At 49.5% G+C, this 12,820-nt stretch overlaps 1 protein-coding gene across 2 annotated transcripts in view; it reads right to left on the bottom strand.

The window, feature by feature from the left end:
• Scnn1g (sodium channel, non voltage gated 1 gamma subunit) overlaps positions 1–12,820 on the bottom strand; it is a 52,226-nt gene that overhangs the window by 18,199 nt on the left and 21,207 nt on the right. Inside the window, exons 1-5 of one of the 2 annotated variants that reach the window (XM_013011771.1) lie at positions 10,086–10,120; positions 8,086–8,437; positions 4,382–4,691; positions 2,255–2,445; positions 607–710 (exon numbers count right to left, since the gene is read on the bottom strand). In XM_013011771.1, coding sequence (XP_012867225.1) covers positions 607–710; positions 2,255–2,445; positions 4,382–4,691; positions 8,086–8,402 — 922 coding nt within the window. In that variant the 5' untranslated portion in view covers positions 8,403–8,437; positions 10,086–10,120. Of the gene's footprint in view, positions 1–606; positions 711–2,254; positions 2,446–4,381; positions 4,692–8,085; positions 8,438–10,085; positions 10,121–12,820 lie in introns of those variants that run through there. The other variant, XM_013011770.1, reaches the window with a different exon arrangement.

Below are 12,820 nucleotides of genomic sequence, written 5' to 3'. Positions count from 1 at the left end.
TGGCGCTGTGGCTCAAGTGGTAGAGCACTCGCCTTGAGCTGAAGAGCTGAGGGACAGCGCCCAGGCCCAGAGTTCAGGCCCCACAACTGAACCCCCCTCCAAAAAAAGTGGTAGAATGAGCTCTTTCATGTTGAATGAAAGAGCTCAAGGACAGTGCCCAGGCCCTGAGTTCAAGCCCCATGATCAATAAAAAAGGAAAGAAGGAAGGAAGGAGAAAGAAAGAAAGAGAGAGAGAGAGAGAAAGAAAGAAAAGAGAGAGAGAAAGAAAGAAAGGAAGGAAGGAAGGAGAGAGAGGGAGGGAAGAAAGGAGGGAGGGAAGGGAGGGAGGAAGGAAAGAAGGAAGAAAGGAAGAAAGAGACAGACAGGAAGAAAGAAAGAAAAAGGAAGGAAGGAAGGAAGAAAGAAGAAAGAAAGGAAGAAGAGAGAAGGAGGGAAGGAGGGAGGGAAGAAGGGAGGAGGGAAAGGAGGGAGGAAGGAAAGAAGGAAGAAAGAAAGAAAGGAAGGAAAGAAGAAAGAAAGAAAGAGAAAAAGACAGAAAGGATAGCTTGGGGTACCCATCATTCTGCTGACTCCGGGGGCCTTTGGGGTCCCCAGGCTGCCCCTTACCATGCTCACCGCCGCCCATGGAGGTGCTGAGGGTGGTGGTGTTCTCTCTGTTGTTGAAGGTGTAGCAGTTCCCGTACATGGGGTGATGGAAGAGCGTGAAGTTCCTGTGGAGGAAGAGGCGGTGTGAGAGGCCGGCTGGGCATGGGCGCTGGGGCTGCGCTGCAGTCTGGAGTCGGGGTGGGCACCACACTGGCTCTCTCTGGGGTCGGTGGATGCCAGCATGACTCACTTTCCCATCTGCTCTGGAGGAGATGACAACCCAGCCCCTTCACTGGGCAGATGCCAGTCCTGGGATTCACTTTCTCCCCTCTCCATGCGATCTATTCCCACTTAGTGTTCCTTAGGCCACAGATCAGCCCCAAACACTTGAACAGTAACTTTTATTCTTCGGTACCGGTTCTGGGGCTTGAACTCAGGGCCTTGGCACTTTCCTTGAGTTTGTTTGTTTTTAAACCACAGCTCCACTTCCAGCTTTTTTTGGTGATTAATTGGAGATATGAGTCTTATGGAGTCTCCTGCCCAGGCTGGCTTCAAACCGTGATCCTCAGCTCTCAGCCTCCTGAGTAGTTAGGATTACAGGCATGAGCCACGGGTGCCTGTCGAACAGTAACATTTTTTTCAATGGCCAGGCCTCTGAAATGAGCCCCCAAGAAGGAGCCTTTACAACTCAACCCACAGGGGGGCATCATGCCAAGTACTTTACTTATACAAGGGACAATATGTCTACTAATATAGAAAAATGAGGAAGGTTTAGAATTTGAAAAGAACAAAAAGCTGGGTGCTGGTGGCTCACGCCTGTCATCCTAGCTACTCAGGAGGCTGAGACCTTGATAGTCATGGTTTAAAGCCAGCCCAAGTAGCAAAGTCCAGGAGACTTTATCTGTAGTTACCCAGAAAAATGTCAAACTAGAGACATGGCTCAAGTGGTAGAGCAGAAAAAGCAGTAGAAAATGTGAGGCCCTGAGTTCAAACCTTGGTAGCAGCACAAAAGAAAAAAATAAACAATGGGGTAAGCACTTCAGATACATCCCTCCCACTGCCCAGCAAGGCTCCGGGATCTGAGTGTCACTCAAAGTCTGAAGAGTATGAGGGCTCAGGGCTGTGAACCTAGGCTCTTCTTCCCTCCCTCTTTCCTTCCTTCTCCTCCTTCCCTTCTCTGTACCTGAGTTTGCAACTCAGTTCTATACAAAGCCCTCTGCAAACTGGGCACTAATCCTAGCTATTCTGGAGGCTGAGATCCGAGGATCGAGATTCAAGGTCAGCCAGGGCAGGAAATTCTGTGAAAATTTATCTCCGAAGAGCCACTAAAAAGCTAGAAGTAGAGGTGTGGCTCAAGTGGTAGAGTTCCAGCTTTGAGTTAAATTTAAAAAAAGAAAGAAAAGAAAAGCTAACGGACAGCACTTGGGCCCTGAGTTGGGGCTTGAACACACACACACACACACACACACACACACACACACACACACTGTGATGTCTAGCTGAATGCATTCAAAGCTACCAGGTCACTCACTGATTGAAGGAGCTAGCTCCCATGTGCATGGTTTTCCCAAGCGCAGAGGCAGTGGGAAGGCACATTTGTATGTGCAAAGGGCCTGAGGTCACAGCCCGCAGTTTGCAAAGGCTGGGTGAGCAGCCCTCCCCTTCTGACCTGCCATCACAGGACATGCCATCGAAGAAGCAGGTGACCAGCAGCTCCTCTGCGGAGTAGCTCATGTTGATTTTCTTCTCCAGAGGCACCTGCGCCATGATGTTCATGTAGTGGAGCTTGTACCACTCTTGGATGGCATTGATGCCCGAGCTGAAGGTATAGGTGGCACAGTCAAAGGTGTCATTTGAACACTATGGATAAGAAGAGACACGAGGCTAGAGCCGGAGGTCCTGTCACCACCAAATGTGAAGGACTGGGAGGGGGAGACATCGGTGCTTGCTGCGAGAGTCTTACGATCAACCCTGGGGCCGGGATGGGTTTCCTTTTACTCCTGGAGCGAGAAGTCACCTTGGTGTGCGAGGAAGGACATGGTGACCCACTCCTAGGACTTCTGCCTACCAGCTGCTACCTCCACAGCACAAAGCAAAACCGGCCTCCACATGGGTCTCCAGACATCCGGGGTTTGGCTGACTAAGGCTGTTGAGTTGCTCCTACTTCTGGTTACAGAAACAACCTGGAAATCTGGATTCTGGCCAGAACGGACTGAAACTTCTTTTCCACAAGATCTCATCACCCAGGACAGGAAATCTCTCCTGGGAGGACCAATGTCTAATCATAGACTTTACCATCAAGAGGAGTCTCAGAAACATCCAGGAAACTAGGGAGATTAGATGCTTCAAGTGACTTTGATGAAGAACCATATTGTAGGATTTATGGCCAAAGCCACAAGCCTCTGCATCAGCAATCCAAGGCAAAGGTATTCAAGTAAGCCTCATGTTGCAAGGGGGCTGGGCTTGGAGAGGTTCAAAGAAAATGGAGGCTGCCTAGAAAAAGTAATAGAATTCATTTTTTGGCTTATGTCTGCTTTCTAAAAGAGCCCCTCAAATAGGGCCAAATAAAGAGATGAGAAGTTAGGCCAGGGGCTGGGAAGGTGGCTCAGTGGTAGAGCGCTTGCCTTGCATGCCTGAGGCCCTGGGTTCGATTCCTCAGCACCACATAAGCAAAAAGAAAAAAGCCGGAAGTGGCGCTGTGGCTCAAGTGGTAGAGCGCTAGCCTTGAGCTGAAGCGCTGAGGGTCAGTGTCCAGGCCCAGAGTTCAGGCCCCACGACTGGAACTCACCCCCCAAAAAAAAAAAGTTAGGCCACAGCACCTCTAAAAGGCAAACACTAGTGGGCAGTGATGGGTCATGTTACCCTAAGCTACTCAGGAGGCTGAGATCTGAAGATTATAGTTCAAAGTCAGCCCAGGCAGGAAAGTCTGTGAGACTCTTATCTCCAATTCACCACTAAAAATACAAAAATGGCACTGTGGCTCAAATGTGAGTGTGTTAGACTTGCGCAGAAAAAGCTAGGGGAGAGTAAGTTCAAGCCCCACTACTGGCACTAGATAGACAGATCGATAGATAGGGGAAACTTTGGGACTTTTGTTATATGTCTACTCTTTCTGTTGTCTGCACCCCACTATGCTTTGCTTTCTTTGCCTACTGTCTGGTAAGAAAACTTTGCCCTCCCTGTAAAAGAAGAGATGAAGTTCCTCAGTGTGGTGAACCAGAGAGTGCTGAAATAGAATCAGAATCTTAAGCATTAACAAAAAGACTGAAAATAGCTTCTCTCGTAGCAGTAACTAAAACGACTTCATAATTTCCTCATACCTAGATCAGTAGATCTTCCCTAATTTCTGTCCTTTGAGAGTCCCCCTCCCCTCCAACCTCTTGGCCACAGATCACCACCCCAGACATTTTGTCATGCTTAAAAGCATCTCAGTTGACCAAGTGTGTTGGCTTATGCCTGTAACCGCAGACTACTCTGGAGTAGGAGGTTCACTTTCTGAGGTCAGTGAAGAAATGCAAGATGCTATCTGAAAAATAACTAAAGCAAAAAGGGCTAGAGATGTAGATCAAGTGGTGTGCTAATATAGCAAGTGTGAGAGTCCTGAGTTCAAATCCCAGTTCTAGTAAAAACAAAAAACCAGCCTTCATTCATTTTAGTTGCTTCCAATCAAATCACTCTTCACTAGGTGCCTTTTTCCCCAGTGGTCTACAAGAAGATATGGCCCAGGAGGAGAGATTTGGGGGTCCCTGTCTCCAGCCTATCCCTTGCCCCCCCCAACCTAGGCAGGAAGTCTTACCAGCTGGAACCCCACCACCTTCTTGGACTCATGGACGTGTATGACGTTGGAAGCCTTGTGAATGATGTTTCCACTGATCTTCCGCTTGCGGCCGGTGACAAAGTCCCTGGCCTTGTCCTTCTCATTCTCGTTGAAGATGAGCAAAGGGATGTGCTTGAGGAACTTGGGTGGGCCGCCTGCCCAGGCTGAGCTCCAGTCCCCCGCTTCCCGGCGCTTCCGATGATGCACCTCTTCAAAGCCGTACAAAGACTTCAAGGCAGCTTCGGTCTCTCCTTCCAAATCGGCCAGGAGGTCATGCACAACGCTGTACCTGGGTGGGTGGGAAGGCGGCCGTCAGGAAAGGGAGACCCCTCTGGCAGAATGTGGTCGCTGCTCCACTCCCTTGGTCAATGGGGACCTAGAAGGCCCTTGCCTGCTACTTGCCCCCTGCAAAACCTCTCCACCAGGAAAAGCCCATGAGTGACCCTGGCGTGACACTGTGCGGCTTCACCCCTGCCACTGCCACTTGCTTGCTCTTGGGGGTGTGTGTTCATGAGTTCACCCCAACCAGCATTTCTGGCGGGGTGAGTGAGTGTTAGGCACCTCCCATAAACCAGCCACATGAAGCCAAGGAAATAACTGCTAACCAAGAGTCTCCACAGGGCCTAGGCTCCATCTCTACCCGACATGCTCAGCCTCCTGGGTGGTCTCCAGTCTGTGCTGGGGGGGGGGTGAGGGGCTGCATCTGATGACAACCATGAACATAGAATGCGCTGCAGAAATCATCAGGATATCATTTCTAAAGCTTTCTTCTTTTCTTTGCTCCCTCCCTCCCTCCTCTCTTTCTTCTCCCTTCCCTTCCCTTCCCTCCCCTCCCCTCCCCTCCCCTCCCTTCCCTTTCCTTTTCTTTCTCTTGGAAACAGAGTAAGTGTATTTGAAAGTGAGATGAAAGCCAAGAAGAAAAGCAGCAAGACTCCACATCAGGAGAAGGCCCCAGAGAGAAGTCCCCTGGTGTCCTCTCCAGGGCTGCCATTACAGCCCAGTGTCCCTCCCAGCGCTCCTCCCCTGGGCTTTGTGCTGATGGCTTGATGGCTGTGTAAGCCCCTCCCCTGGCTCTTCTCATTGGTTGAGTTTGAACCCAGGGCATTCTGAGAAGAAGTGTTTGAGCAGGAACCCAGGGAATTATGGGAAGAGGCATTTGAATGGGAACCCAGAGCATTAAGAAAAAGAGACATTTGAGCAGGAACTCAGGGCATTATGGGAAGAAGTATTTGGGCATAAGCTGAGGGAATTGTGGGAAAAAGGAGTGTTTAAATGGGAACCCTGGGTATTATGGGAAGAAGCAGTATTGGAGTAGGAACCCAGAGCATTATGGGAAAAAGAGGCATTTGAGCAGGAACCCAGGGCACTATGGGAAGAATCCTTTGAGCAGGAACGTGGGGCCGTTTGGGAACAAGAAGCTCTATGGTGGGAAGCAGGTTATCTAACACTTTTTATCCCTAGAGCCTAACAGTTACCCTTTTCTTTGCTACCATTCCCCGCTCTCAGGTGGAAACCTTAATTGTCTCAGGAACCAGGGGCTATCATAAAGGAATTGGTGAAAATTGCACCCATCTCGACCCCTGACACTTTATGCATAGACAACATCACATACTGCCCGGTGCAAATCTCAGGGCTAAACTAGCAGTGTTTGCGTTCTCCATGCCAGCATGGCCTACATGACTGACCTGCTATACATCACTTAACCTTTGTCTGTCTCAGTTTTCTAGTTTGCTGCTTTGTAAAATGAGGCTATTGGGAAGTCTCAGACAGCTACAAGTATTCCTGCATATGTATAATTAGGTAGCCATGATTATTATGTACAGTGGTGTGATTATGTGTATTAATAGTTCACTCTGCATACTTTATCAGGGCAAAGACTCGATTGTTTAGGCTTCTGCTCTAGAAGCTAGCACACAGTACATAATGAAGATGTTGAGAGCATGGCTAATGGGATAAGAAATAGAAGGAAGAAAGGAAAGAAGGAAAGAAGGAAGGAAGGAAGGAAGAAAGGAAGCAAGGAAGGAAGGAAGGGAAAAGGGAGGAAGGGGAGAAAGGAGGGATAAATAAGGAAAAGAACAACTTCTCAGGTAGAAGAATATTAGAAATTGGGTGCCAGTGACTCACACAGGTAATCCTAGTTACTCAGGATGCTGAGAATTAGAAGCTCATACTCTGAAGCAAGCCTGGGCAGAAAAGTTCTTCAGACTGCATCTCTCATTAACCAGCCAAAACTAGGACTGGAAGTAGATGACTCAAGTGGTAAAGCACCAGCCACGCAGCCACCTAAGCATGTGTGAGGCTCTGAGTTTGATCTAAGTACTGCCAAAGAAAGTGAGCCCTAGGACTTGGTATATAGCTTAGTGGCAGAGCACTTGCCAAACAGGCGCAAAGCCCTGGGTTTGATTCCCAGCACTGAAAAAGGAAGAAAGAAAGAAAGAAAGAAAGAAAGAAAGGAAGGAAGGAAGGAAGGAAGAAGGGAGGGAGGGAGGGAGCGAGAGAGAAAGAGAGAGAGAGGAAGGAAGGAAGGAAGGAAGGAAGGAAGGAAGGGAGAGAATGAGCCTTAGATCATTTTAGTTTTGAGCTTTGCCACCAACTCATTGGTGATTGTGAACAAATGAGTTCATTGGGATAATCTTGGTCATCTTCTCTCACTCTTCCCTTCTCTCTGCCCTGCCTCCTGCTTGAACAAGAGTCTGGTGGACTCTGGCCTGCCTCCCAGATGGCTTTTCCATAATCTGCAGGACTGATGGCCCATTTAGAACAAGTCCTACAATTGACAGCAGGACTGCATCAAGATCTGTTCCAAGCTTGTATCTGATCATCTCAACTAATAAGGCTGAGGGGGCTTGGACGAGGGTTCAGGGACGCTGAGATGCTTCTAGAAGTCACCTGGGTGTCCCTTTTGGGGAAGAGTGAGGGTGTGGAAAGTGGAGATGAATGGCTTGATCTGCTCTGTGTGAGCTTTTGGAGGAAGGTAGTATTCTAGCTCATTCTTGGCCCAACCACTAGGCAAAACTGGTCTATGTATCTTCTTAGATCTGCCTTCCCTGTGCTGGCCTGTCCCCACATGTATCTGATGGACTAAAAATGTGTACAATTCGGGACAGGGGAACGGCAGTTCCGCAGCACTGGTGAGGACTTAGAAATGGCTTTTCTTTTCTTTTAATTTTCTTTTCTTTGCTGCTGGTCTTGGGGCTTGAACTCAGAATCTGGGTGCTGTCCCTGAGCCTTTTTGCTCAAGGCTAGCACTCTACCACTTCAGCCACAGCTCTGCTCCCAACTTTTTGGTGTTTACCCAGAGATAAGAATCTCATAGGCTTTCCAGGGCCTGGCTATGACTTCTCCTCCACCCCGCCACCACCTGTCCTGGGACTTGAACTCAGGGCCTGGGCACTGTCTCTGAGCTTCTTTTGCTCAAGGCTACCATTCTATCACTTGAACCACAGCACCAACTTTGTTTTTTTCTGTGTATGTGGTACTGAGGCATTACAACCAGGGCTTCATGCATGCTAGGCCAGCATTCTGCCACTAAGCCACCTTCCCAGCCCCTAGGGCTTCCAATTTCTAGACAATATGTTTTCCAGCTGGCCTGAGCTTTAACATGCTATGCCCTCCCCCTGCTCCCCCACCCCCCCCCCCCTCACCCCCTGCCCCCAGCCTCAAATCCTGACACTCCCTCTTACTTGTAAGGGTTGATATTGCAGATGGTCACAGCGGGGAAGTCCAGCTTCTGGAAGTGGACTTTGATGGACACAGAGACGGTGTAGAAAGAGAACACGAGGAGGGCACACTGCCAGATGATGAGAGCCACGGCTGTGAGCGTGAACACAATCCACAATCCACGTCGCAAGCGGCCCCGGGACACCACGATTCGGCGGCAGCCGTGAGTATTGGTGTTCATACAGTACCAGTGCATCAGGTCTTTGATGGTGGGGGCCTGGGGCCCTCTCACGGGCAGATTCTTCTTGATTTTGGCTTTTATCTTCTCTCCAGGAGCCATGGTGTTAAGGATGGGACGTAGACGTGGTCAGGGCACTGCAGAGACAGAGGTGAAAAACAGGTGAACTCCTTCCCTATGTCTGGCTGGCAGGTCCCCGGAGGCTAGGGCCTGGGAAACCAGCCCATATAGCCTTCAAAGTCACCTCCCTTTTTTCTCAGGCCTTGGCCCCTTCTCCAGGATATTTATTCTTTTGGCCACCACAAGCCTGCCCGAGAAGCTGCCTCCTCCTCTTCAGGCCCCCAGGCCTGGCTCTGTGGGAGCATTGGCGCAAGTGGAACTTGTCAATACTGGCTAGACTGGCTGAAGGACCTCTTCCCAGATGGCCAAGTCAAGAGCCCTTGGTACAACTAGCTAGCACTTCTATCGGGAAAGAGTACTTTAGCCAGACACTGGCCAGACACTGGTGGCTCATGTCTGTAATCCTAGCTACTGAGGAGGACTGAGATCTGAGGATCATGGTTCAAAGCCCAGCCTGGGCAGGAAAAATCTGTGAGACTCTCATCTCCGATGAACCACCAGAAAACTGGAAGTGGTGCTGTGGCTCAAGTGGTAGAGCACCAGCCTTGAGCTGAGGAGCTCAGGGACAGCGCCCAGGCTCAGAGTTCAAGCCCCATGACTGACAAAACAAAAATAGGAAGGAGTACTGTAACCCATGCTTAGTACTTTTTAATCCCTTCCTCCTTCCCCTGCCCTCCTGGAGGGCCCAGCTTCTAGCTCATTACAGCCCTTGGCCAAGTCTGGTCCTCAGCAAGGTGTCCTCAACAGACAGAATCTGTCACATCTCAGCAACAGGTTAATTTCTTGGGCTTCGTGCCCCATGCCCTTTTCCTTGCTGCTTTCCTACAAATGAAATGAGCTTGGTTTCATTTCATAGTCAAGCTCCACCTTCATCAAGCACACTGACTCTGGAATATTCCCCAGCCACTGAGTTCCATTTCCTTGATGTTAAGATATCATTCATTGAGCCGAGTTCTGGTGGCTCACGCTTGTCATCCTAGCCATTCAGGAGGCTGAGATCTGAGGATTGTGGTTTAAAGTCAGCCCAGCAGCAAAGTCCCTTAGACTCTTATCTCCAATAAACCAGCAAAGAGCCAGAAGTGGAGCTGTGGCTTTAGTAGGAGAATGACAGCCTTGAGTTCAAGCCCCGGGACTGACACCAACGAAGTTAAAACAAAACCCATTAATTTAAGGAAAGGCATGCTGATTTAATAACAGCTTTCAGGGAGAGTATTGAAAACTAGTGGACTGCATTCATCAATTTCTAGGGTGCATCTCAACTATGGAGCCTTTGCAGTAGGAGCTAATATTCATTGTAGAAATGAACAAACTTGGTCACATACCAGTGTCTCATACCTGTAATGCTAGTTACTTAGGAAGCTGAGATCTGAGGATCACAGTTGGAAGCCAGCTATGGGCAGAGAAGACCCTGTCAGACTCTTATCTTCAATTAACCACTCAAAAACTGGAAGTGGAGCTGCGGCACAAGTGGTAGCGTGTTAGCTCTGAACAAAAAGGACAGCCCAAGCCCATGTTCAAGGCCTAGGACCAGGAAACAACAACAAAAATGACCCAACAACTTGCCGGGTACCGGTGGCCCATGCCTGTCATCCTAGCTACTGGAGGCTGAGATCTGATCATTGCAGTTCAAAGCCAGCCTGGGTAGGAAAGTCCATGAACTCTTACCTCCAAGAAAGTGCAAGAAAGTCCCTGAGACTCTTCTTCAGTTGACCACCAGAAAACCAGAAGTGGCTCAAGTGGTAGAGTGCTAGCCTTGAGCTGAAGAGCTGAGGGACAGCACTCAGGCCCTGAGTTCAAGCCCCAGGACTGACCAAAAAAGAAAGAAAGAAAAGAACGAAAGAAAGAAAAAGAGAGAGAGAGAGAAATGAACAAACTTACAATATCATGTATATAAAGACTCATTTATAATATATATACACATATACATGTACACATATGTATATGCATCTATATGTATAGCATATATGTAGTATATATAACATATATCTGATCATCTGGCTCCTGACTTTCTCTATATAAACAATACCACAGTCTGTGTGTATTTCAGGCGAGGCTGCACACCTCCATGAGGTACATGATCATCAACTCCCCTTTGCACAGGAGGAGAATGAGCTCCAGACTTGGGCTAGAGCCTTCTGTTGGGATTGGAACCTTGTAGCATTAAGCATGTGGTCGATGTCTTTGAGGGGTCTGCTCTTGTCCTGCGAGCTCCCTCAACATACCTAGATTATTAACAGTACCAGGGATTAAACAAAGGAGGAAAACACAGATACGGAGGCTCAATGCAGTGGTGGGCACTATGTGAAAAATGAATTATACAACTTGTGGGTGGGGATGGGAGGGAAAACTGGGTGACATTGTTCAAAAAGAAAAAAAATGACTCTTTACCCGAGTTATATAACTGTAATCCTTCTATACATCATCCCTATAATGACAATAAAAAATTGCTTAAGGGGGAGGAAAGATTGATTTGCAACCTCTGAGTTACAGATGTGATCTTATCCCAAGGCATATTCGAATTCTGTCCTGTATGCCTTCCCCTGCACAGTGGCAAAGGTCAACTTGGCCTTGCTTCTGGTTCAGACTACAGCATGGACATCCATGCCTGTGAGCAAGGGCTTGGATGTGCCCAAGTTTTGGGGGGGACTTGAACTCAGGGCCTGGATACTGTACTTGGGCTTTTTTTCTTGTCTGGCACTCTACCACTTGAGCCACGGCTCTACTTCCAGCTTTTTGCTAGCTAACTGGAGGTAAGAATCTCACAGACTCTTCTATTCTGGTTGGCTTCAAACCATGATCCTCAGAACTCAGCCTCCTGAGTAACTAGGATGACAGGGATGAGCCACCAGCACCCAGCTTGCCAAAATTCTTTAAGCAAATTCTAGACTTGTGGAATTACTCAGACTATGGTCCGAAATTAGAAGTTGGGGCAACACTGGGCAGGGGAGAGTGCTCTCAGATTTATGATAACAGGAGATGTCCAGAAAGTGCCAAATTACTTTATTAAAAAATGATCTTTCTCATCTCTGACCTTCAAAATTATGGCATTTAAATCATCTCTTGGCCAGAGGAACAGAATTCATTTTGTTTTAAATCCTTTTAAATATTGCCTATTCCTATGTGTTTGTGATCACAACCTATGTCTGGATTCTATTTCCTGTATAAAAATCACTATCCCCAGGGGCTTCCTCCATTGAGACCATTGGTCAGGAGCTGAGATTCTGGAAGTTTCTATCTGGAACTCTCAGTCTTTGATGACAGTTCCTGGGGTCCTTTAATCCCGTCCTTAGGATCAATCAACCAGCCACAAGGGAAAGAAGGCTTCACACAAGTAACACTGTGCTTCAGACCCAACAGGTTTGTGGCTTTGCTGTGGGATGAGTAACTCCCACCCAGCACTGGGTCTTCTAAAACGCTTTACAGTCTTCCCAGTGCTTTACCTCATTGAACCCTCCCAGGTAAGCGCCACCATTTCAGAAAACGCAACCGAGGCATCTGGAGGTTAAGCTTGCCCAAGGTCACATGCAAAAGTGCCCGGGGCTGAGATTGAACTAGGACCCATCTTCTCTCTGTCTCTCAGTGTCTCTGTGTCTGTTTTCTCTCTGTGTCTGTCTGTTTGTCTGTCTGTCTGTCTGTCTCTCTCTCTCTCTCTCTCTCTCTCTCTCTGTGTGTCTCTGTTTTCTCTCTGTGTCTGTCTCTCTCTCTCTCTCTGTCTCTGTTTTCTCTGTGTCTGTCTGTCTGTCTGTCTCTGTCTGTCTGTCTCTGTCTCTCTCCCTCTCCCCCCTCTCCTAGCTAGGCTGCTCCTCAAATGACAGTAACTGTCAACCCCGCGGGCAGCGATCGCCGAACCCTCTTGCCCAACACCTCCTTCAATCCTGGCGGCCAATGCATTCAGCAGCAATCATCACCATCTCCATTTCACCGGGAGGGAAACTGAGGTGCAGGGAGGTGCCAGGCGGTGAGCCCAGTCTCAGCGCCGCCGCCGGCAGGAGGGAACTCAAAGGACCCGTGGGGATTCCAGGACACCTGGGGTTCACCCGGACCCTGCCCGTCTCCTGCGCGCCCTCCGGTCGTCCCTGAACCGAAGTGCAGGGGGCGAGGGGGGGGGGTGAAAGGAGAGATCCGCTCCTCGGGGGAGGGGTTCCCCATAAGGGGGCGGACGGGGGTCCGGGACCCCGATCCGCGCCCCCCCCGCATCCCCCGGGGACGTGGCTGGAGACCCGCGCGGTCCTGTGGCCCAAAGGGCACGGAGCCCTCCGGCGGGCGGGAGTCCGGCCAGCCCGCGCGCGTGTTCACCCCCAAAGCAAGCATTCCAGCGCGGGGCGGAGCGCGGAGTCGGGGTTCGGTCCCGGCGCCCCGCCGGGGATCGCGGCCGCGGGGATCGCGGAGAGCCCCGGGCA

The sequence above is a fragment of the Dipodomys ordii genome, unplaced genomic scaffold, assembly GCF_000151885.1.
Source record: "Dipodomys ordii isolate 6190 unplaced genomic scaffold, Dord_2.0 Scaffold14, whole genome shotgun sequence".
NCBI classification, from domain to species: domain Eukaryota; kingdom Metazoa; phylum Chordata; class Mammalia; order Rodentia; family Heteromyidae; genus Dipodomys; species Dipodomys ordii.
Note: the sequence above shows the minus strand (reverse complement) of the source record. Positions and strands in the feature narration are given on the sequence as shown.